Below are 24,666 nucleotides of genomic sequence, written 5' to 3'. Positions count from 1 at the left end.
TGAGTGCCAAGTATATTGCAGCACAAAATCTTTCCGTTGTAGATTTTTTAAGTCTGAAAAGTAGCACAAGCTTAGAGAAATTTTTTCACTACACGTCTTTCTTCCAAGCTGAATGAGAAATACAAAACTATTTTCCCTCCCTTTTCACATGCATCTTTTACCCAAAACCCTCAGAATTTGTTCTGAAAACTGAAAAGCTTTTTGAATATTTTAACAGACAAGATCACCCATTACAATACCCATAGGAAGGTCACAGAGCTGAAAGACCAGAAAGCCACTGTGCCCACAACTTTCTGAAAGCAGAGGGTGTATATTGTTATGGTTTCTATTTATGTCTGTAATCCTCCTGAATGTCCACTCATAATCCTTCTACTCAAAGAAAGGTTTCAAAAGAAATCCGACTCTGGCAAGGCAAAGAGCTTCTGCCTTCTTTTAAAAGGGGGGGGTGGGGGGGGTGGGGAAAGCACATGGTTTTGCCTACCAACATAGTAAATTAAATACTGAGGAGGTTATTCTAACCTCTAACAACAGCTCCAATGCAAGTTTAACTTTTGACGGCAGCGGATCACGCCTGGGTTATTAGCCAAGATAATACAACATCCCCGATTATTTCGAAGACCCCGGTAATCAAATACCTTTCTAGCCGCTAGCATTCTCGTTTTCTCGTACCTGCTACTCCCTTTCTCTTCTGCGGGCGTGCAGAGCGGAGGGGCCTCTCGCTCACGGTCCCGCCGGAGCTGGGCCGGGACTCGGGCCCGACCGGGTCCCGCACGGACCCCGCTGCGGCCCGGCCGAGCGGGCGGGGGCTGCGCCACGGCGCAGAGCGAGGTCGCCACCGGCGAGGCTGCGGGCACACGGTCAAGCAGCCAGTGAACAGCGGGGTCTGGCCGCGGTTCCGCCTGAGGGGCCGGGAGGGCAGGAGAGCAACCCGCCGTGCTCCGGTGGCGGCGTCAGACCCTGCCCGTCCCCGCGCGCGGCTCCCGCCGGCCGCGCTCATCCCCCGCTGCCATAGCTACGGGCAGCCGCGCCGCCGCCTCTCGCGAGAGCCGCCATCTTCCCGCGAGAGCCGCGGGCGGCGCCGGCGGCGGGCGCCTCCTCTGGCGAGGGCGCTGAGGCGGCGCGGCGGGATTGCCGGCCGCCGCGGGGCTTGGGCAGTGCTGGCTGCGAAACACGGCTGGAGCAAACACACAGCTCATACCTTGCAAAAGTTTGCTTGTAGTTCATGTGGGCTGAGTTAGCTGACAGGCTAGAGCCAAGACATGGCGTCTTCCAACAGCATGCGTACTTCGGGTGTGAATTAGACCATCTCAGGATGAGGGAAAATTGAGTAATGTATTTTAGAAACGTGTAGTGTGATTTTCTGAATACTAGACAATATGTAAAATTACTGTAAATCTCACATTCCCTGAACTGTGTCAACTGTACATTGCAGCCTCTGATTTTCCTGTCACCAGTTCAGACTGATCTTAATAATAACTCTGGTGACACCCAAGAAACGCTTTTCAAGCCGACTGAAATAAATCGGTGCTTCCCTATGAATTCAGGACCATGCATATAGAGAGAATCCGAGAAGAATTGTGGTGACCACCATTTCCACTTGGTACCTCAGTGATAGAGGTAAGAGGTTTATCCATACCTGGATAAACTACAATAGTAATTATTCAGACAGAAACATGAAGACGTGAAGGCTAATACATTTTCTTTTCTGCTCTTTTATTTCTGGTGTTCCCAGCATCTGAGAGGTACAGCTTTTGTAACAATTCTTAAAGAAATGCCGCCACCTCTGTAAGTGTACAGGAAGAGAAGTGAGTTGATGCATAGTGTTCTGCATCTAAAATATGTATGCTAGAATTTCCAGCTTCCAATAATTCAGGTATCCTGTTAGTGGTGTACCAGATGCACGGAGTGTGCCTGGGGGACTGGGACTGTTCTGCCTAGAGCAAACAAAGCACAGAATCTGTGAATATACATCTGCAATAGTGTTCATGCTGCTGTTAATATGGCATTTCTAACACCACTAAAAATAAAAAAATAGTTTGTGCATTTGGAAGAATATTTGTTTGTGTCTCCCCAACCCATTTCAGACTCTTGCTTTGGGAATCTAACCAACCATAGTGGAAAAAAGAGCAAATGAGGAAGGCCTCAAGCCTCTCTTGGGGGACCAAAGATAATTAAGAGAAACATTTAGAGAGAGTAGATGTAATGAAGCCCTGAATATGTGCTAGCTTCAGGCCCATGAAAGTAGGGGTGTGTTTGTAATAGAGTATGGAACTAATTGCATGTCTGAGCCAGGCACTGTGGGGTTTGACTGAAGCACTCCTCAGTGTAATTGAGTTTGTGTAGCATCTGTGAGCAGAGGAGGCCGGGTGCCACACGGCCCATAGCGTGTCCTTAGGCAGGCCAGCAGAAAGTTTTGTTTGTCTCTCCTTCCAGGGACCACTTTGTTTTCCCCGCAGTGAATGATGTATGATGGGATTGTTGCTTAAAGCAGGAACTTCTCCCAGTAAGAACACAAAGTCCACAGAGTCCTTATTTACCCTTTTGTGTAGAGGGATGTTTTGGAGCAGGAGTGCAGCATTGCTTAGTGGCCAGCTTTTTAATTGCTCTTTGTGTCCTCCTTGTATGCTTTTCTTCTCCTTAGTTGCAATGCAGGAACCTGGGGTAAAACAATGATGTCTGAGCCTGGGAAGAGTTGAGACCTTTGTCAGCCTTCTATAGTACAATTGCACTGTCTCTGTCTGAATTTCCAGAAAATATTTGTTCCCAGTAAGCCCTGTTACAAGAACCAGGAAGAATAACTATTTTGATTTGGCACCTGAAGAACTTATAACCATAAATTAATTTCATCTTTTGCATTCATTTGTTCACTCTGGATTTTTGAAAGGCAAATGTTTGTTATCATTCTGGCTTGAGCTATACCTAACTTCTTCTGCTCCAATTTTTTTAAAGGGTAGTGGTCCCTTGTCTGCAAATTTATTAGTATCAGTTCTCCCTGAAAGTATTTCAGATTATATTTTGTTTAAATGAAAAATTTATACAAAACATCACATAACATTTTAAAATTAAAACTCTGCACAAAACAGTTTGTTTCTTTTATTGTTACTCAAAAGATCAAAATAAACACACAAAAAAGAACCCTGCATAGTTGGACAACATGCATTAAAAGTTTTGATGTAAATAATGTTTCTAAAAAGTATAATTAAAAATCAAAGTAAGAGTTTATATTTAAGAATTTGCTTATTAAGCTTACTGAAGTTTAGGTTACATTTTAAAAGCACTGTTTCAGGGTTCTTTATGTAGTTCTCTTTCCTTTACTACATTGTCTTAATTTACACAAAATGTATTTGAGCAAGTACTTGTACTCCTTAAAGTTTCATTAAGCTATACACAAGCAGAAGATGATCGTCGAAGAGATAACACTGTGTGCAAAATACTTAGAGAGCAAGAACGTAAAGGCACTGCTAATTACTTACATTAACTGAATAGACTTTTACTAGTAGATATATGATTATAACTAATATAATCAATAATGTTTCAAATTCCACATACTCTCAATTCACAAAACTTAGAGCTCCACAAAATATGTGCAATCTGGCTCCTGTGTCTGCCTGCAAGTTCTTCTTGGTTATCTGTGGCCCTGGTCAGGCACATCTGCAAGACAAAATAGGCAACTTGTGTAAATTAGTTTATAACCTGCAATTTGGCCCTGGATGAGATTGCATATAAATGTCTTAATGTGCTGTGAGCCAGCAGGATGGCTTGAAAACTTCTAATACTGAATCAAGAGAGACTCGTATGTGCTGTAGTGGGCAGCAGTGGCTCCTGTAAGTTGCCAGAGGGTTAATAGCATTGTTATGCCAAGGGGAAGTCCTTTGGAAGTAGGATGTTTTCCAGATGATCACACCTGTAACAGTCTTCTGTGGAAGAGAACACATACTTGCAGACAAGCTAGTTAAGGGGAAAAAAACCTCAGTGCAGTGAATGTTCAAGCCTTGTGCCACAAAACTGTACGTCCCATGGAGGGACGGTCACGTGCAGACCTGTGTTCCATAACAGAAATACCATAGGCTGTCTGGTGCCTGCCAGCCTGCCATCTTGTGAAGAAAAGTGAATACATTTTATATATTCACAGTATGATTAAAAAAAAAAAGTCAAAAAGGCAAAGCACATATTCTCTTAACAGCCTGAAAGTCTCACTGATTTTATTTCAAAGAGAGTAAGTCTGATGCTAAAGCCATCTCTTCTAAATGATTTGTCAGTGATCAGTCAAACTATTCCCTTTGATTAAGGAATACAGTGGAGTCAAATGCAAGGTTTTCTGCACAACACAGAGAATCACCCATGCTAACTGTGCTACCACCTGCCAAATATTTATGCCATCAGCTATAAATTCAGACAAAGTTTTAAAACATCTGAGACCATATTTCTGGATAATAAAGCAGAGATTTTTTTTAAACGCTTTTTTTTTACATGAAAATGTGGGCTATTTTTTAATGCATTTTTACATGGCTTGGATTCTTTATAGTAGAATTTGTCTTCATGAGAGAAAGTTGTCAAAGCTTGGAAATTGTAAAATAATATTACTAGAAATGACAGTGTAAACAACTAAAAATATGAGAGCATTTTGTTTTGAATGAAAGATCTGAATGTCACAAAATTCTATGCAATTCAATTTTCAAGGGTGAGCCCCTCCTTATTAAATGGATTTTTAGCTGTTTTTCCATGGAATATAAGCTTAATATTCAGTATATCTTATATAAGGAAACTGTAGCCTTTTCAAGAGGATGAGCTCAATAATTTGTTCTTTTTTATCTCTAATTATGATGATCCTGCTTAAAAGCAGATGACTGACTTTCCATTCTGTAGCTTCTTCTATGTGGGAGAAAATCCACTGTAATTAAATCTAATAAAACCCTCTAATTCCCAATATAAACAATTCTGTCATAGACAATTCCTCTGAGTCGACATCACAGCCCAAGGAAAACAAAGAACAGGAGTTGTTTCTTACTTCCTTTTAAATATTAGATCATTATGGACAAACTTCTGCCCCAATTAACAGTAGCTGAAAGCCTTACTCAAAGTAATTATTTTGAGACAGAATTTGAATTACTGATTTTTCTCGTACTTGTAAAGTTACTTTGCACGATGACTAAACGAGCATGAAATTTAGGCTGTGTAAACAACAAGACAATAGTTGTCTGAATTGTTCTACAATATGTAGTGTTGTATTTCTCATTTTGTACTAGAAACAAAAGCATATAAATCCTGCTTGACAGGATTTAAGATTGGAGGTGCACTGGCAAAAGAAGAGCTATGTGCCTTATTAAGCAATGTACCAAAACTGAGGAAACAGCTTACAAGCATGAATTGTAGGAATATTATTAATACTTTTCAGTGATGCAATACTAATTCCAAGGACCTTGCAACATCTATCTCCATTAAGGGTTTGGGTTAATGGAGTGTGTTGACAAAGCCCCTTGCCCAACAGTGTATTGTGAACCAGACAGAGCTCTGGGTACATCCCCAGCCCTTCAGCTACCTGCAGGATCATGCTGCATTCCTTGTACCTGGGAGCTTTGAGACTACACCACCAGAGAGCACTGTGCTATTTCTGCACATCTTCCTTACCTGTCCTTGTGTGTTTAAGGACCTATTTTATTCCATTTTTTTTCCTATTATAAAGTAGGACTCAAGTGGTTGTTGTGATTCTACTGGAATTCCCAAACATTTTGCTGTTGTTGTCATGCATGCACCCTGTGTGCAGCCCTTGCTTGACCTGACTAAGCTCATCAGGGACCTTCACCTCACTTATGGCCCAGAAGTCTCTTAAAAGCTCAGATCCAGTCCTGGGGCCCTTTGTGTGAGTGATGTTGTTGAGCTGCTGGCCTGCACTCTTGTCTCCTGAGTGGACCTGAGACCTGTTCTGTGACTGTCTGGAGCAACCCCTCCTCAGAGAAGCCAGTCCTCTCTGCTCCTTGATATTCCTTAACTGGCCCATGATCTGGAATACCTGCTGCTGAAAATAGATAGTGACATATGGCTACCAAACTATCTTGTTTCTGCTATTCCTGACATATTTACCCAAAAGCATAATGTATTTCACTTTAAAAAAACCCAAAACATAATTCTATATTGCAATAGGATAAAATCTGTGTCAGAAAAGGGAAGGCAATCAATGGCTTATTTATTGGGAGAATATTTTGCTTTATATCACCTTGTTTTCTCTGAATTTCCTCTGACTTTCTGAATTTCTAGCTTTGTCATTGTGGATTGGTTTCTTGTATTAAAGTACTTTTGAACTGAAAAAGAAATCCATCCTCACTAATTACAATGCAATTGAAAAGGCAGATTGATTTAAAATACTGGAAAACAGCAACCTTATCTCCAAACAGAGCTGAAACAGAGCTTTTTCATTTTTGTTGAAATGTTCCTCAGATCAAAGTAGCATCTTAATTTTTTTAAGTTTAGTCACAGAACTGAGTTATGGATACCTCTTAATAATACAATAGGATATATAGTAAATGTTCTTTAGCCATTGCTAAAGAACATTTAGCAATGCTTATTATTAGCATAATTTTACAGAGATCTCACAGTAGCCCTGTCAGTAGCTTTATAGAGGTGTGTGATAAAGCCAGCCACATAACTATCCCAACAGAATAAAAATCAAATACACGGCTGTAGGAATTTCTAGACAAGAAGGAAAAACTCCTAAATTAGAAGTACTTCAGTGGAAGCTGTCCCCATGAATAAGCAGTTCAGCCCTGCTTACAGGAGGAAATGTTGAGGCACCAGAACAGAATTCCAAACCAGTATCCAGGCTGGAATTCTTTAGTGGTTTTCCACAGCTCCTGCCTTTCTTCCTATTTGTGTGGCATTGCTGAAACTACTGCAAGAAATGGAATAGACTTTGATGGTGTGTTTTTGAATAAGTAATGCACTGTGGTAGGTGTCAAATTAGCTCTGTTTTTATTAAAGCATTTGTTTTCTTGCTCTGTAACTATGGGAAAGCCATCTTATATGGGTGTGCCTCTGTTGCTTCCCAACCTATTAACTTTATGTTCGCTGTAAAAAAAATAGAAGAAAAAAAAAAAACTGCTTAAGCTGTCACCTAGTTTATACTCTGGAGAACTGGGGAATCTTAGGTGTCAGTGAGATACTTTAAGCTGTTTGTTTTGCTGACAGGCTGACTTGCTATTTCATTTCTGATGTTCTAATTTCCTCTCAAAGGCATTGCTCTTCCCCATCACTTTGGCAGTTTTTTTCCAAGCCATCTGGATGTACATAAACCTTATGACCATTCCCGTTAGTCCCTGATCTTTCGTCCCAGGCTAATAGTCTTGTGAGATTGAAACTTTTGTTGTTCCCCAAATGCTAATCCCCAAATTCTTTCAGCAGCACTTTTTAAGGAGAAAACACAAAAGCTGTTTTTCATCTTGGTGTTTTATTTCTTGTTAACACATGACAAAACAGGTTTATTATCAAACAGACAGGCAGCATGTAGCATTGCTAAACAGAAAAACACTTCCTTAGTCTTGGCCTCTTATGTGCTGGTGAATAAAAAGCAGCTTTTCCTCAAACTGTGTCTGATAGATTAACAATACAGTGAAGAAAAGTTTAGAACCTGCTTGGGACTTGTCTTGGCTACAGGCAAAAGAAAGAAAGAGCTAACAGAACTAGAGTTGCACTTTTCCACTCCTTACTATCAACCTGCATATAGAAAGGCCTGAGAAAAAAGGGAAGGTCTTGGCAGTGGGGATTTACAACTCTTCTGTTTCACCACTCATTGGCACATTGACTGCAGTCTGGTACTCTGAGAAGTCTCCTGAAGGCATCCAAGGAATTGGGGTTCTGTTGAAGGATGGTCTTTTGCTGAAATTTTGATTATATATCATGAGAGATTCTGGGAGCAAAGGGCAGATATCAAACTGAGGCACTTTGAAGGTCATCCGTTTGGCTGCTTTTTCAAAACCTCCATAAGGCATGGCAGTCCTGGCATAGGGGAATACATGGAGTTAGCAAACAGAGCATAGGTAAACAACAGGATTTACAAAATAAATACTCAAAGGTATCAAGATTATAAATTGTGCTGTTCTTGCGGCTGGCCAACATATCTCCATGAGAACATAGATGTATCCATTGTCCATGTACTAAAAATTATGTAAACACGCACACGCTGCTGTGTACTTCCTTCACCCTTGTTGCATCAATCTCCATCAAACCATACACACATTTCACACCTGTTAGTTTTCTGTACATGTAGCAGGCAGAGGCTGCATTATTGCAGAAGTGAGTGGGATGTAGGTTTGTTCTTGGTGCTGATGTCCTGAGGCTATGTCCTGACAAAATTGTATAGAGATTAACAAAAATTTGTTGCTGTCCTAGAATTATTTATGAAACTTCCAGTGTTTATCAGAAACAGCAGAAACACCCTGATTTGTGTATGAAGTGCTGTAATATCTGCAGTATATGGCCGCTGATGGCAAGTATTTTTCATGACCACTTGAACTTTAAAGGGTTGCAGTATAAAACAGTGGTAAACGACATCTCCTGGTCAAGAGAGAGAAAGAAAGGCAAATAGGATTAAAGTCCTCTTATCCAACTGGATATATTTTCTGTGCATAATCTGAATTAAAATCTCTAGTTCTTAACGTATTTTGTCTTTGTAGTCTTCCAAACATTTCATCCACCGGAGACTGTGCTAAGCAGAATGACATGCAGCTAAAACTTATTTACAGTGCACAAGACAGGAGGGCTATGGTCGGCATTATTGTGTTTTCTCTCGCTAAGTAAACTGCATTGAACATCTAAGAAGACTTACCGGTTAAAAGACTTGTAGTGGGGGAAATCAGCTTTGGGGCTGTATGACAGTAAGTCCATGGAGAACTGACTTTTGTCTTCAGGGCTGATACCCATCGCTCGTTCCCAAGGGGAAATATAAGTTTTAAATATAGTAACTTTTTTGCCTCCTGACTTCCCATCTGTAAACAGAGGAAGGTAAAGCAGTCTAGTTAGAAGGCACTCTTCTGTCTTCTGCTACTGAAGTTGAGGCACCAGCTTTGTTTCCAGATTCTGTAACTCCTATATCAATACAAGCTTTTATAGTTAGATTTCTGTTTTAAAAAGACAATCATACACCACTTCTGTCCTTATCCGCAAAAGCAGATAGTACCATAGTCTAAGAGCCACTCATCCAGAAACTTGCATTAAAGTGTGTATTTGGAAGCTAATTTTTCATTCTTCTTTTTGGTTGCTCACACAGAAAGAACCAAAGTTCTCACCTCATCATCTCTTCCACTAACAGGGGAAGCTTTATATGTGGAAAGATGTTATGTAATTTCTTCATTTACTTTTCTTTATTTTCTGTCAGATCGTAGGAGACATGACATGGCATTTTCTTTGTGATTACATGAACAGACTTTCATCTTTTTCCCCTTCTGAACTGGGATGTTAGAGACAAGTCTGTCTCAATCACCTCAGGATGGCTAAAATCAGTTTGCAAATATTACGTGGTATCTCACTTGAAGTTAAAATCCTATCAGTGACTAGAGCTGCACTTTGTTGTAAAGTCAGACACTTGATTGCTAGAAATTTTAGATTAGCTTCCAGCTGCTCCATTAAGCAAATGAGTTTAGACAAGGGATTTCATTCTGCATTTCCCTTCCCTTTCTTTCCCTTCCCTTGCTGTGTATAATACCACCTTGCTATTGATATGTATTGATTGTATTGATATGTAGCACACTTATAATATTTTCATCCTTCATAAAACTTAAAACTCTTGAGCAATGACATCTGCTTAGCTTGATTAGGGCAGATGAGAATAATAGATTAATGGAGAGAGACATTCTGGTGCTTTCATGGTGCTACATTTTGTGTAGAGAACAAATCCTTATGAAGTAAGTGACAAAGAATGAACAATATTATCTGAATCTGAATCTTTCTTCTTTATCATACCTCCTTTGTTTGTCTTGTTTATTTTAAACCATACCAAGTCCTGGGGTTCCCTGCTTTCAAAGACTTGAAAACATTTACAAGAATCTAATTTTCATTTAAAAAAATAAAAACTCCACCCTTTTTTCTGAAGTATTTAAACTAAGCCGTTTACCAGCAAATTGATTGCTAGAGTTGAAACATAAAAGTAGGGGGGATCTGTCTCTGCAGTGAAAGCTATAGGATGATATTAATTCTCCTTCTCCCGGCACACACAATAACAATGAAGAAAAATCTCCTGTAAAAAAGCTATAAGAGTTTATACAGATTGCTTTTTCACAGGAAATGTAAAAGCTGATTTCAATATAAAATGCACATTATTCCAGAATGTAAGTGAAAAAACCTTGGATTTTACAAGTCATTCATTTGGTTACTTGAGGCAGTTGTTCCTGGTTCCAAAACAAATTTGATAGTTTTTTTGTAAAAACTTATAGGGACTGTTAAAATTATGATTTTATCTGCTGATTCTTATACTAGCTATTTGTTTCTAGAGATTTCTGGCCGAACTAAACAGAGGATAAAATCAGGCAAAGACAAAATTGAATTAAAACTGCTTTTACTCATAAAGATATTGCCTCAGTGGCCCAGTGGTGGTTACCAGATTACTTTTAGAAATATTGCTGTTCCTTTCTGAAGGTTATCCAAAACATGTTCTTTGTTCAGGTAGAAGCTTTGATTTGAAATCAGGTCTCAGATATTCAAGTCTGATACTCAGATCAGACTACTTATCTAAAGAGTTAATACCACTCTCTCCAGTAGTGGTCAGTGTGAAATCTTTGAAAGGAAGGAGTGCCACACTGGCATGGCATAGCTGTACTGGCCTACTGCTCAACCAGCCTTAAGAGGTCAGCAGATAAATTTCCTGTAATTTCTGTGGTCCAGTCAAGGTGGGTATTTCTGCCTTCTGTTTGTGGTTGAGCAACACAGAAGTATACAAACAAAACCATCATACAAAAAGCAGTTCAACTCTTCTAGGCTTTACACTGGAACTTTGTTTGGAAGAATCCAGGTGTTAGATTAATTTGCTTGTCCTTAGGAGTAGGCTTGGCATGTGGTCTGATAGCTTTAGTTTCTTATTCTTGCAGAGAGATACTTGCCTTTGTCAGTACCATTGCCTCCTTCTCCACCACTTCCAGATGATTTGCCTGCCTGCTCCCCTTCACCATCTCTAGCACCTCCTCTGCTTCCAGGCCTGGGAGGGACCCCGGGATGCTGCTGCGTGCTGGAGCCGTGCTGCCCAGCTGGCATTCCTCCTACCATCCGCCCATGGGCATAGCCATGAGCATCTTCCCCATAGCTCCCTCCTGCTGGGATGAACTTCTGAAAGTGATCCTAGGGGAGGAGAAAAAGTGGTGGTTGAATCTCTGTTACAGGGCATGGTGTATTCATGTTTGCAGGGCTGGGTCCCAGAATGTAAACTCCTGAGTCTCTGTGATCTGACCAGTTCTGTGTCTCTGTTACAAAGCCAGTAACAGAACTTCATGTGAGTTATTCCCTTTATTCAGTATAGCAGCAGCTGTGGAACAGCAGAAGTGGCAATGGAAGCATACTCGCCTCATAGGCATTTTATGTGATCAGAGTGTTGTTGTCCCCAACAATGATGACTATGAAATAGAGGAGGAGGGGAAAAGAAATTTAGCTTTTGCCAGAGCAGATAAAAGTCCAAACAGAAATAACATTGGCTAACCTGTGGAAAAGCAAGCTGGGCAAGAAAGTGTTTTCATGTCAAAGTTAACATAACTCCAGCTCAGTTACAGTGTGGGAATTAAGTTTTACAGGCCACCAGAACAGGAGGATATCTGTGACAACACAAAAGCCAGGGAGATACCTGCCTTTTTGCTTGTTTTCCATATATATGAAGGTCTGCTTGGGGAGGAGAATTTACATGTTGAGAAAAACTGGAGAGATAGCACCCTGGGAAAACAGAAGATACTTCCTGAAGACCACAAGAGGGAAATGACAAAAAGGAAGAATTTTGTTTGTATTAGTATGTGAATTAGCAAACCAAATCTAACCAGTGACAGGGTAAGAAAGAAAGAAAGTTGTATCCATTGATAAAATTAAATTGGTCTTATTCTGCAGACCATTTACTCTCCCTTGGTCAGGCTAGAAGGCACAATCTTTGCAGTATGTAGTAAAAGAGCAAACAATCCATGGAGGAATTATTGACCTTATGGTGTACATTTTGGCACAATACCCTGTCTTTGCATGCCAAAACATTAATAAATGCTTGTATGGAATAGAAACTGATACAGTATGTTTTGAAAAATGTTTCATATATTGGTCATAAGGGACATCAAAACTTTACTCCTATCAGACTTTAAAAGGTATCTCTTGTGTAGTACAGCCCACACAGCTATATAATACAAGTAACCTGGGTTATGTATCACATAACCTTTCCTGTTGCACTAGGAGATTAGCTATTAGATGCACAAAGATGCAACAAATACACTTGAATGACACTGAATGAGTCTGTGGTTCCTGATGCTGTGGTTCTACTTGCATAAATTAATCTCAGGCAGCCTCAGAGATAGCTCTTAAAGGGTTAAGGCTTTCTCAGGGCTCTTACACCTAGCACAGCTTAGCAAAAAGAAGCTTTCCAGGCTGTAAACAGGCTTCCAAGGCCAGCTGTTCAGTCAGCTAAAAATAGTCAAGAAGTGAAAACCCCACAAGGCTCAAGGCAGAATTAGCTAACCCTCTGCTCCCTGTGTCTCCCACAACAGTGTCCAGGGTTTCACAGCAGGTCACCAGGCTGCAACCCAGGCAGACAGCCAGCTGCAGGCTGAAGTGGCAGAGCTGGTGCCCCCAGGGCCTTTAGGGACTGTCTGTCCTTCTCCTAGCTGCAGGGAATTCCCTTTTTAGGAACACAGGAGATAATGTTCCCGTGAATGTCAGGAAGCACTGAGAGGGGAGAGGATTGTAAGCATTAAGCTGTACACAGGAGCTAACAGGGCAATCTGCTCAATTATGTGTGGCAGCTATGTAGCTGTAAAAAGGCAAACTGAAAAAGGGTATTTTGAAGGTTAGGGGTCAGAATGAGGTTATTTTCAAAATTAATATATATATACAAAGGTAATGCTTCTTCCGACTTGCTAGCTACTTTCAAACCAGAATTTGCATCTGTTTTCCTTCAAGTTTCACCCATGCTGTGTGCCTTTTCTGAGAATTAAATGCTTATTTCTCCTTTCCTGTGGTTACTTACATGCCTCTCCTGCAAGAGAAAAAATGTCACAAAGCATCAGCATAACGTGAGCTGCAGTAAAATGGACTGTTTTGTTTCTGCTTACAGCAGTATTTGATGTGACTAGGGAGGGGCATCATTGTCATCTGGTGTTATTTTAAATTGCAGTATTATCATTAAGTAGGAATGAAGTTTCTCTGGAACAGAAGGTCTGTATCAGGAAAGCCACTCCTAAATCTTATTTAGCTGCAAATTAAATTAATTTGATTTGCCTTAAGCTAGTTTATCATTCTTCATGGCCCTGCTGAGAAAACATCTGATCTGCTAAAAGTAGGCAACTCTGTTTAGATAGGAAGGACGTATTTTCCATGTAACACCCCAGTCTACTCACCTGCTAGAACAAAAATTTAATTTTCTTTAGTTTTGGTCACCACAATTGTTTGTCTTAGCTCAAATTAATGTGAGGCAAAGGGAAAATAATCTTTTTGAAAGATTTTCCAATACAGTGGAGCTCAGGAACGACAGCCTCAAGCAGGACTCTCAACATAGTCAAAGTTGCATAGGTACAGCTTTGCCTCCAGTACTTAGAGCACACCTCTGATCAGAGTTTTAGAGTGGAATGTTAGAGTTTTGGACCTCACACTTGAGGAGAATGCATGTCTTGGGCCACTGCTAGCATCATGTGGAACTTTTACATACATACATATTCACATCATAAAACCAGCCTCTCAGTTAGTACTGATTGACTGTGTTGGTGAGAGTTCCAGGAGAGGAGTCCAGGAATGTCAATTGAGATGGCTGACAACCTGCTCCTGTTGGGTGTGGGGATAGATTGCTCCTCCTCCTCTCTGTGCGTTGTTGGAGGTAGTGGATATTATCAGTCCCTAGGCATCCCTAAATCCACTCTAATAAGAGAACACTTGTTGTGAGTACACATGATGGGTCCCCTGGGTTGGCTAAACAAATTTGGCTCATGTCTTTGAAGCCCTTAGTGCTAGCAAGTGCCTGCTCTTGCAGGCTGAGTGCTTATATGGACAAATTCTGAATTCTCTGGAGCATGTGCCTAATAAAAACTAGATAATGAAAGATGATCCAACTAATGGAGCTGAGATCTCTGAGTATCTCAAGGCCCTGACGTCACTGCAGGCACTCCCCAGGAAAGACACTGTGTGCTTCAGCTCCTTGCTGTGCCCTAAAGAAAATGATTGAGGCCACCAAATGTGTTTCTATTTCCACCTCACTGATAAAGAGCTCCCCAAATGTTTGATGCCTATGCAGTTACTAACACTTCTGAAGTTACTGGCCTGCATCGTCTCCGTGGCAGCCACTCAAATGCCCCTTAATGGTAGGATGGGAGATTTAAAATTCAGACACTTGGAGAGTCTCATAGACTGCCTGCTGTTTTTATCAAAGCGTGGGCCTCAGTCCTTCATTTGGAATTGCATAGCCTTAAACCTATGACTCATTTTTTAAAAAAGGGTGAAAATAAGAAGCTGTTGAAGCATCTTACACTATTTTTCTTTTAAACTTGCTGCCCCAAGAAGCACAGCAGGTTGAGCTCCTGCTTTCTATTTCCAGGTCCATTTCTGACTTGCTGTGCAATCTTAGGCAAAATATTTTTTGCCTCTGTGCCTGAATTTACCCATCTAAATAACATGAATTTTTATCTAATGCTGCCCAAAATTAGATATATCTTATTTGTATATTTTATATCAGCTTTGCCACATTTTCTTCATGGATGAAAGACATTTTGTTTCAGAATTTTGGTCCAGAGTTTTCTCACAGTGCTTCAACAAATTGCTGTGGAAAATAAAAGGCTCTTTTTTTCTGTTACTCTGCTTTTTCCATTCCAGTTGCTTTTTGAATAAGAATGCATCAGATTCCACATCCACTCTTACACAGCTTTGGGTATAGTGGGACCTCTAGGTGTTCTGCACCAATGCAGCTCCAGTGCAGCAAGGCTCATTTTGTTAGAGGAGTTACAATCTTACCCAGTTCGCTTCACTTAAGTGATAACCTGAGACTTGTATTTTAGCCTGAAATTATCCTGTAATGTTCGCTCAAGAGGTTTAACATTCCATGCAGAACAAAAAAAATATTCTCCTAACATTTCCCCTTTAACCTTACCTACCACTGGTCTAAGTGCATTCATCTAAGTACATTAAGGGGCATACAGAGCCATCACTGCATGCCCCTGTTATAAACCAAGCAGCTGCATGATAACATTTCTCCATCGTTTTCCTTCAGACACTGTATCATGCCTGGCTGTGTAAATCTCTGAGGCAGGTTGGTGGTATACTGCTGTCTGCTGTGAAGCATCACTTTTGGTTTGTAACATAATCACTTCCATTTTCTTCCTGCTGCTTCTGCCTGCTCTGAGTTCTTGTCCAGCACTGAAAAAAGTACTAACTCCTGCCATCATCCAAAAGAGCAGTAATCCAATTCTTTAGACTTCTTATATTTTGTTTCACAGTTAGTATCAGCTTAAAAGAGACCTCTTGACCTGAAGTCCAGCAGAAATTGCCAGCACATTTTAGTTTGTTTTCATACAAGCTTTGCCATGACTGGAAGCTGCATTTATTTTATCTTGTGGATGAGTGCACCAAGGTGGGGATTTTGGTTGTGGGTCAGTGTGGTTTTTGAGGTACTACTGCTCAAAATTTTATCTCTAGATATTGGTTATTTTACCTTCCTAATTGTTTTAAGATCTGATAATAAAACATAAAAAGGAGAGGGAAAAAAGGAAGGTCTCCTGTGACCCAAATCAAGCTACAGGTTTTGACTAGCAGAAGGACCATATTTAAGGATTCTTAGTGGAAGAAAGAGTAATGGCAACATCCAAGACACATAACTATGTCTTTGTTTTCAGTTTTCTCCTAATAATACCTGGCAGCCAGGTGTGAGAAAGTTTCCACCTGATGACAGCAAGCTCTTATACTGAGGTTCAAAAGCAGAGGTGGGATGTCAAAAGGAGTTAGCGTTATAATGAGTGAGGCTGCAGGGCTAAGAAATACTGTTTCACATGATCTTAATGTGTTTGAGGCCAAACAAATTTAGCATTATGAAGGAAAGGTATATGAACTGCTGATCTACTAGCTGCTGAACAGTGAAGTGAAATTTAGGAGATCCAAAGACAAGACAGAGATCCTATCTGTGATTTTGGATGACTCATAAATCTACCCTATGTTTCAGTTTCACTGTTAAAAAATAAATGTAGCGATTTCCCTCATTCTCTAGTTGGCCAGTAATAGAGCACACAGCAAGATAGGATTTCATCATGGTCTTTAGTCAGTAATAAATTATATCTTGCAGCTCCACAATGAAATTGAAAATATTCTCTGAGACATGGAGAGAATCAGAGTTCCTGTGGGTGGCACAGCCTGAGGTAAGGAGAAGAAATCCTGCATCTGGTTTACTAGACGGGGTTCAGAAGAGCCCAGCTTTTTCAGTGCAGGACCAAACAATGAGGATATTGCCCAAATTCTCCCTGTTTGGCAGGATATTGGTGTCAAACTCACCCCTCCCTAAAACCTTCTCCTTGTACTGTATATTTGCAAGCAAAGAGAGTCACAGTATTGAAAACAGCTCTGCAGTAGGTAGTGCATTTCATTTTACTCATGTTGGGGATGGTCAGTCCTTTTGAACTGGGGCTTTAGCTGCTGTTTGCCTTTAACTGGGTGGGTAGAGCTGCAGCAGTGACGGAGTGACGGGTTTTCACTTTTGCATGGAGCTGTCTGACAAACATGTACACACAATAGATACATTTCCTCTGCTACCAGTAAGGAAGATCTGATTGTCCAGTGTGAATTTTTGGCTGGAGGAAAAGGAGGAGGAGAGAAGCAGAAGGGTGGGTCAATGACACATGACTGCTGAGATCTTCTCCCTTGTGTGGAAGGTTTATGGCTACAGCACAGGCTATTCTGGAGCCCCTTATATGGTTTGGATTTATTTTTAATGACCTTTCTCTTTGTGTGTTTTTATACTACATTATCTTGCTGGTAAACTTCTTCTGTGAGAGAGAAACAATCCATACTCCAACCCAGACCTGCCTTGCCCTGCTTTCTTAAGTGTGTCCTGAGAATATTTTAGGACAAGACAGTTAAGAAATCTATGATATAAAAGCAGAAAACCCACCAGCAGCTTCAAATTCCTTCTCTGTCCCATAGCCTCACAGACACAAGAACTTCTTTAGGATGAGGAGCAAAGGACATGGAAGTTAATTGGGAGAGGGAAGTAACTGGGTGTAGCAGTAAGTCTTCTTACTCTGCCATTATCTTCCCCACACAGTTATCTTTTGATAAGCTTTCTTTTCTGCATTTGTCTTTGAGGAGATAGAGGGGCAAGAAAGGAAAAGAAAGCTAATCATATACTGCAATCTAAAGGGCTTTTTGGTAAGAGTTATTTGTGTTAAGGTCAGGCACTGTCTTGATGGTTTGGAAGATAACAAATTACAGATCTGTTGCCTTTACCTGCTCAAGAGCACCCAGCTCTCTGAGACAACGACTCAGTTGCTGCGATTGCTCAGCTTTTCTTAATAATCTGACTGCAGCAAAGCTGTTCACTGGTGCTGCCTGCGGTGATGAGAACAGTTACCCACAAAGGCAGTGGATGCAACCAGTGAGCTCGTGGGGCAGCCAGAAAACAGTAACAATTATGTTTTAATCTTGCTAAACTGACCCCAGGCAAGGGCTGAAGTCTTCCTGCACTGACCAATGGAGTTGTGTTATCTGTTGTCTCTCCATGGATGTGGAGAGAAGACTTGTAAGCAAATCATGGAGGATTTTAAGCAGAATGCCAGCTGCTGTTTGGAGACCATGCCATGGTTCTCCTACAGCATAGCAATAAAGAAAATCCTAGCTTTTAAGAGTATTTTCTAACCCCCAACTACATTTTCTCATAGCACAGGATCTTAACAGTCATGTTAAAGGATCTTGAGAGCAGATGTGCTCTTACAAAAGAGAGAAATCCACTACAAAAGGGGTATGGAGTGAAAGTATGGCACAGATAAATAAAGTAGGAAAAGCTGCTAACAAAAGAGAAGCAATTGTTATCAACATTTGTAATGTTAGTCGTGGAGTGACTGTGCATGTCCAGTCTTGAGTCAGCTGGTCACAACTTTTTTGGTTTTGGATTGTTCTTTTTGGACATTCTTTAGTGACACACAAATTTTTGACACTTTGGACTTTAGCCTTTTAATTACATAAATTTATTATTTTCTCACTTCTCACTGCATCAGATTCTCACATATGAACTTGGCCCTCATATGTTTTAGGAACTCTGAGATTGCTGAGTTTTTATTAAAACAGCATGCATTTCTCTAGGCTGTTCATCTGTGGAGTACGAAGTTCAATATACCATTCATTCTCACATTCTTTCTAGGAGATAATTGACTGAAGAAATGAACTACCTAAAGCACAAAGAGATGAAGAAACTGACCAAAGTTTAACATCACAGGATATGCTTGTTATATCTCTGGTCTCTCATTCTTCATCTGTAATCTTACTGTTTAATTTAAACTTTTTTTTTTTTTGTTAGGCATCTTTCCACATTCTGATTTTTAAGTTGTCATTTCTAGAAGTGAACCCCAGATATTGTCTTATTGCTGCTTTTGAAAACATCAGAATGCTAAAAGATAGTGTGTTTTTGTTTGGCAAAACATTCTCTTCAGCTTAACTTTTATTGTTTTCCTTGAGCTTCCTTGGACTGGAAAATAGATGCCATAAAGTGATAAAATGTCACCAAACCAACTTTAAAGAACATCAGAAGATGTTCAAAATGCATATGAACCTTAACCATTTTCTAATTGTTTTACTGATTTCTGATAATCATGTGAATAGAGTTTCATATGTAAACGTTTAGGTGCCTTCAAAAAACTTTACACCTGCAACTAGCTGTAGAAAGGAGTTTAAATAACAGTACTAATGCAGAGGAAAGAGAAAAGAAAATTAATGTCTGTATTTATATGCCATATCTGAAAAGAAAATGTTTTAGAGGAAAACAAGCTGGGGTTCTAGCAAATTAACTGAAAATATTTCAGAATCAGGTTAGAGGTTTCACTTGTGGAACTTGCAGATATTAGCAGAGGACTCTGTCCAGCAGAAGGCATAAAAGTATCCTAGATTAAAAATAGCACTGAGTCTGCTGGAGCTGAAGTCAGACCTGGATGGATCATTGCCATCATGCAAAGAAGAAATGGAATGGGTACAAAACCAATTAGCCCTGCCCTGAGTTCTGAGCACTTGCCAAACATGCAGCCTTCCTTCATCACTCAGTACTGAATTTTGTCATGCTTCTGTATGTGTGATACCAAATATTTGCCAGAGGAGACTAATGCTGATGCCAAAAGGAAATAAAACTTGTGTATTTATGTAATTTTGTTTTCTTCTTTCTCTGCTTTGCTAGTAGACCCTCCCTATCCCCTGCCCACACACATTAAAACAGAAGAGATCTTGGGCACACTCCATTCCTGTTTTCCCTGAGTGTATGGAGTAGCATTTTAATCTTAATTTTCAACTTACCACAGAATTGTCGGTGAAGGCATCAGGGTTATTCTCATAAATGAACTTCTCCACTCTTAGCTGACGTAATTTGAACATCTTGGATCCTTTGTTAGTGAGGAGAGAAAGCTCTTCTAGCATCACATCTCTGGGGATGCTGATCTTCTTCCCCAGGTTCAGCTTGGACACCTCTTGTGGCATAGCTACAAAACATGTACAGTGGGACATTTTAGGAAGTATTCTGGTCTATGACTTTTGTCTGTTGCTTCCTAGCATCAATAGTGACTTCAAGCACCCAAATTATCTTCTAAATTAAGATTTTAGGACATTATCTATGCACCAAGTTTTTACATTGATGACACTTTGGATATAGCTATTTGGTATTTACTCTGGTCTGCAATCAAGGCAAATCTGCAGAGAGAAGTTACATAGGGGTGGATCTAGATGGGTGTCTGCCACATCTGAAGCATCTCAGTCAGTGCAGCAGGATTTCTTGGTACTGCCTCAAATGTCTACTTTTCCAAACCTCTGAAACCTTCCTCATGTTGTCAAAAGTAAAGAAAATATAAAGACATCACACTATTTAAAAGTTACCCTACATAATATACACATATTCTGTAGAAAAAAAATGTTCCAGGTTATATTCTTCCTGCTCTATTAACTTCTCTAAGAGCTTTTGTCTTTTTCAGTAATGAGTGCTGGAATCAAAGAAAGTCACACAGTGAGAAAACAAGTGTGAGACCAAGGCTGTAAGAGAGAGAACGACATAGAATCTATCTAGGCACTGCAATATTGACACCTGTAAAAGATCATGTTTTCTGTCCATTTACACTAGCGTGCATCCAAATTAATGCTGCAGGTGAATACAAGTTTTCAGAGTGCAATCTAGGTTGACTTTTGGCCTGAGTGTGTGCAATGCTTTTCAGCTGTAAGACAGATAATGCGATGTGGTTGAAGGCTGGGCTTCAGTAAAATTTGTGGCTCTGCCTCCTGGTATGTTTACTGCATGTCTTGCTGTGGGAGTTCAGTTAGGCAAGGTGTGAAATTTTAAAGGCTGAAATTCAGGTTGAAATCCAAACAATTCTTACATGTGCAGTTTTGCATATCTTACCTTCATGTGTCAGCTTCCCAATGAGTTTAGTGGACTTTTTCCTTTTAACAGGAGCAGGAGTCCCTGCAAGGGGCATTCCCACAAAGGGTTCTCTGCTTTGCTCTAAACACACAAGGAAATGGAGAATGAAACACTGGAAATGTATTTCTTGCCTCTCTTTTAGTTGCCATCTACAGGTAAAAGATACACAGCCTTCCTTTCACGAACAGGTTATTTTCTATCCCTTCCCCATGATGGTGCTAGTGGAAGGTATAATCCCATACAGGATATCATCAGCAGGCCATTCTGGGGTTCTCTGGAGACTCAGCATTCTGACAAAATATGGTAGCAGATCCCAGCAGAAGCATTGCCAATGTGTCCTATAGCACTGTCATCCAAAAGAGGCATTTTAATTGCAACAAGGCAGTCTCCCAGAATCCACATGTGCTGTAAGGATACTCTGTTGTCATCTTATGCTGCAGTAACAGGATGTCACTTGGAAAATTTGCTCTATGATGCGATGTTATAACAACATGCAGTTATCATCGATGGTAATATATATTTTTGGATAAAGATTTCAGGTCTGTCCATGTGTTATTTGGAGTGCTTTGCATCATGTGCAGTTCTGACTTGGATATTTAGATAGTTCTTTTAGAATTAGAATAGGTATTCAGAAAGTCACCAGACTGCAAGTTTGGAAGGGAGAAAAAAAAGAAACAAAACAAAATTCCAAGTAGTTCTGTCTTTTATGACTGCTACTGTTTTGTTACAGAAGGGCTGGAGGAGGAAGGCACAGGAAAACCTGTTAAAGTTGTTTACCCAATTCGTTTTAAGTCACTTGCATCTGTCTCTATGTATTGGTCTTATCCCATACCATTTGAAGGGGGAAAGAGGAAAAGAGGGAGATTTCTTCTGCTACAGTGTTCCCCATGTCTGTCCCCAAATAGGATGAGAGATCTGAACTGCAAAACCAGGGAAAATCAGGAGCAATCTCAGCAATTCCATTTCAGGCAGGTTTTGAGAATCCTTCTTAGGGGTTATTACACATAATGTAAGTAGAGCAAGTGTCTTCCTTCACTTCAGCACTGTCCATGCCCAAACAACAGCGTACAGGGGACAAATCCCTACCTAATATAATGCAATACAGTACAAAGAAAAATGGGCAAAGACCCACTGGCTTCAGCTGCAGCAATAACTAACCACCTCTGTCCTTGTGATTCTTTGTACTTTACTTGCTTAAGATTTCAGAACTGAAAAACTTTGAACTATGAGTTATATTTTAAAATTAGCAAGCAAACAGCTGTAACTGGAAGTTTCTATACTACTCTTCTGATGAAGACATTTTTATCTCCTGTATATTCTGAAGTATCATTCCACCATTACTTCTTTTGCAACATAATTTCATGTGACGGAGTTGTGATAACTGTTAAAAGAAGCCCAGCCACAGCAAAACAGTGCCAATCACATTGGCAGATACTCACTTGGATTAGTTTTTCTTTCAGATTTGCAAGTTTTTCCTTTTACTGAGATGCTGCCTGTGTAATTCACATCATAAATGAGCCCATCCTGTGGTACTCCCAAAGCAAGTGTGAGCAGGTGCAGCCATGACGCACACACTGCACATTCTCTTTAAGCAGCCAGACATCTGCTTGGCTGTATAAAAGAAGCAGGCCCTGCTTGACAGGAAAGGGGCAATGCTGCCAGGAAACAGCAGAGGTGACAGGTTATGGCCCATCTGATGGGTCCTAAAACTCACAAAACAGAGAGAATTTATCTGTATGCCACATGCATGGACCTCCTGGGGCAAGGCAGAAAGGGACAGCCACAGTGGAAAGCTGTGCTCCTCACACTAATTCCCAAGCAGCAGTGAGGACAAGTCTATCCCATTCTGCCATACTTCTTTACTAATCCAGCAGGATTAGCTGAATTTGGTCTCGTATAAGGAAAGGGACAGCAGTCTCTCACTATGGACAGGGTCCAGAGTTACACTGCTCTCTCAGCCCTCCCAGAAGCTGCTGGAGCCTCAATCCCCATTCTCCTCACTATGTCATACACAAAGCCAGGGCTTTTCTCCCTCAGCTCTTTCCCCTTCTTCAATTCTTCTGTCTTTTTGGGCACTGATCTTTGCAGCATTGGTGCTGCAAGCCAAACCAGTCTTTATTTCTCCAGCACCTACACTGTTTTGCTGCCCGGTTGACTCACCTCAGGCTTGCAGTGCCAGGCTCAGACCAGCTCACACACCTGCCCCAGTGCTCAGCAGTGGCTGCTTCCTCCCAGCCTGTCTCTGGCTGCTGCCTGGGGAGGCTTGTCCAGCAGCCTCCCTCTCCCAGGGTGCCTGGGTGCAGGGAAGCTCTGCCCAGCACAAAGTGCTGATGCAGAGTGCTGTGAATTTGACTCCTGAAGACTGCTCGCACAGGCATCCTGCAGTTATTAATAGCCAAAGGCCTAGAGTCTCAGATAGCACTGCTGCCATCCCTGAGGAGAGGGAAAAAGAAAAGGTTGCACCTCAGGTCTCCTGCAGTCACTGTCTCAATGCCCAGGAAGACCAGGCCCTCCATAGGCAGCTCACTTCTTCCTCCTCTTTGTTCAAATAAATATGCAGTTCCTCTTCCTATTGCTTTTTGATGCAATTCATAAAACTTTCCCAATATCCTGTTTGTCCGTAATGCCTCAAAAGTTACCTTGGGTCTTGCTCTGTTTTATACCCTCCTTCTACCCCTTCTTAATCATTCATCCCAGTGTCCTCTAGGCTGTCATACATATATCCTAAAATGCTTCAGATAATACAGAAACAAAATAATGGCATGCATGAAACAAGAAGTAGTAAGAAAAAACACAAAGTCTAGAAAGCTATTTACAGAATTCTAGGAAGTAGCTATTTAATATGTATGGGAAACCCAACTGAATCAAAGAGCAAGGAAATTAATTTCCTGATTAATGACAGAAATAGGGTTGATATCCTGAATTTGGTGCAGTTTTGTACATTCAAATAACTGCCCTTAACTCCTGTTACTTTTTGGGCAACTCTCCCTCTTTTTCTTGCCTACTCAATTAGGTTCTAGCTTTAGGGTGAAGAAAACATATCTCATTTTACTGGAGTACTCAAAGATGTACATACCTTTCAGTTTCTGAGTAAGGCCAAAATCCTCTAGAAAACATTGTCTTACTATTTCACATTGGAAGATTGAATCCCTACTGGATCAAGTGGTCCATTGAATAATCCTAGAGTCTAGTGAGTAGAAAAAAATCCAAAACACAGTTGTGATTATAGTAGAAAATAATTTGCACAAAGAACTGCAAGCAAAGTTTATATAAAGGAACATCAGGAGATAGCCACTTTCCTTTTTCCCTAGACTTTGCTGTTGCTTTTTCCTGCACCAAATGCATTTAAAACTTTGTAGTGTGATAACTGGGTTGAAAGCACTAATCCCCAATACTGTTAAGAAGGTCCTATAGAAGACTGCTGTAACATTCTTATGGGCAATAAACAGTTTTTATACTCTGCTTGGAGTTAGGGCACATATGGCATCCTCCTGGCCTAAAATTTCCCATTTTCCTCTTGCTTGCATCCATATAACCATGATGTATACCTTGCATTGTGCCCATTTCACAGCTCTGATTCTCCCTGATTTATATCTACTGTAACAGCATGATGTACACATTCCACTGCCCACAAGAGCACTGCATCTCTCTGAGCTGGGATGATACACCAGAATGATGTCCAACCCGGATCCTGCCCTCACACTCCCATGCCAGTGATTCAGGAGCAAATCCCTGGAGCAGTTCCAGTGTAAAATAAGTACAATTAAACTGTAAACACCCACTGCCTGCCTGGGCACCATCACAGAGCTTCATGCCTGGTGAAGGCATTTACATCTGCACAAAGCTGGAGGGTGTCAAATGCTACTGTC

General features: G+C 40.6%; 2 protein-coding genes and 1 long non-coding RNA gene across 7 annotated transcripts in view; 1 reads left to right on the top strand and 2 right to left on the bottom strand.

Moving 5' to 3' along the window:
• USP54 (ubiquitin specific peptidase 54) overlaps nucleotides 1-1,072 on the bottom strand; it is a 93,711-nt gene extending 92,639 nt beyond the window's left edge. The window contains exon 1 of one of the 4 annotated variants that reach the window (XM_021548725.4): nucleotides 670-1,072. The gene's annotated coding sequence lies outside the window, so the exon portion shown is untranslated. Of the gene's footprint in view, nucleotides 1-635 lie in introns of all 4 variants that reach the window. The other 3 variants (XM_085583576.1, XM_077784587.2, XM_085583575.1) reach the window with 3 other exon arrangements.
• A 41-nt stretch (nucleotides 1,073-1,113) lies between these two features.
• LOC146767046 (uncharacterized) lies at nucleotides 1,114-11,068 on the top strand. Its single transcript, XR_014956305.1, has 2 exons — nucleotides 1,114-1,617; nucleotides 1,733-11,068. It is a non-coding gene; the product is annotated as an uncharacterized LOC146767046 (long non-coding RNA).
• On the bottom strand, nucleotides 7,423-23,131 carry MYOZ1 (myozenin 1). Of its 2 annotated transcripts, XM_021548745.3 has the most exons (6): nucleotides 22,958-23,131; nucleotides 20,777-20,878; nucleotides 19,687-19,868; nucleotides 11,085-11,319; nucleotides 8,819-8,978; nucleotides 7,423-7,989 (listed from the first exon to the last, which is right to left on the bottom strand). In XM_021548745.3, the coding sequence occupies exons 2-6, from the start codon at nucleotides 20,850-20,852 to the stop codon at nucleotides 7,758-7,760; spliced, it is 885 nt and encodes a 294-aa protein (XP_021404420.1). In that variant the 5' UTR covers nucleotides 20,853-20,878; nucleotides 22,958-23,131; the 3' UTR covers nucleotides 7,423-7,757. The 2 variants fall into 2 exon arrangements, with proteins under 2 accessions (XP_021404420.1, XP_021404424.1); XM_021548749.3 differs by lacking the exon at nucleotides 20,777-20,878 and having other exon boundaries at nucleotides 22,958-23,129.
• Between the last annotated feature and the right edge of the window lie 1,535 nt (nucleotides 23,132-24,666).

Source organism: Lonchura striata, chromosome 6 (genome assembly GCF_050655825.1).
Source record: "Lonchura striata isolate lonStrDom1 chromosome 6, ASM5065582v1, whole genome shotgun sequence".
Lineage (NCBI taxonomy): Eukaryota > Metazoa > Chordata > Aves > Passeriformes > Estrildidae > Lonchura > Lonchura striata.
This window is presented reverse-complemented; position numbering and strand designations above follow the sequence as displayed.

What these genes read in the sequence shown, in the direction of transcription:
- MYOZ1 (XM_021548745.3), bottom strand. Translation starts at nt 20,852, where the DNA reads ATGCCCCTTGCAGGGACTCCTGCTCCTGTTAAAAGGAAAAAGTCCACT. An exon ending in AGGCAATGGTACTGACAAAG is followed by an intron (nt 8,979 to 11,084) that starts GCAAGTATCTCT and finishes CTCTGTTTACAG; the next exon opens with ATGGGAAGTCAGGAGGCAAA. An exon ending in CACTACAAGTCTTTTAACCG is followed by an intron (nt 7,990 to 8,818) that starts GTAAGTCTTCTT and finishes CCCCTATGCCAG; the next exon opens with GACTGCCATGCCTTATGGAG.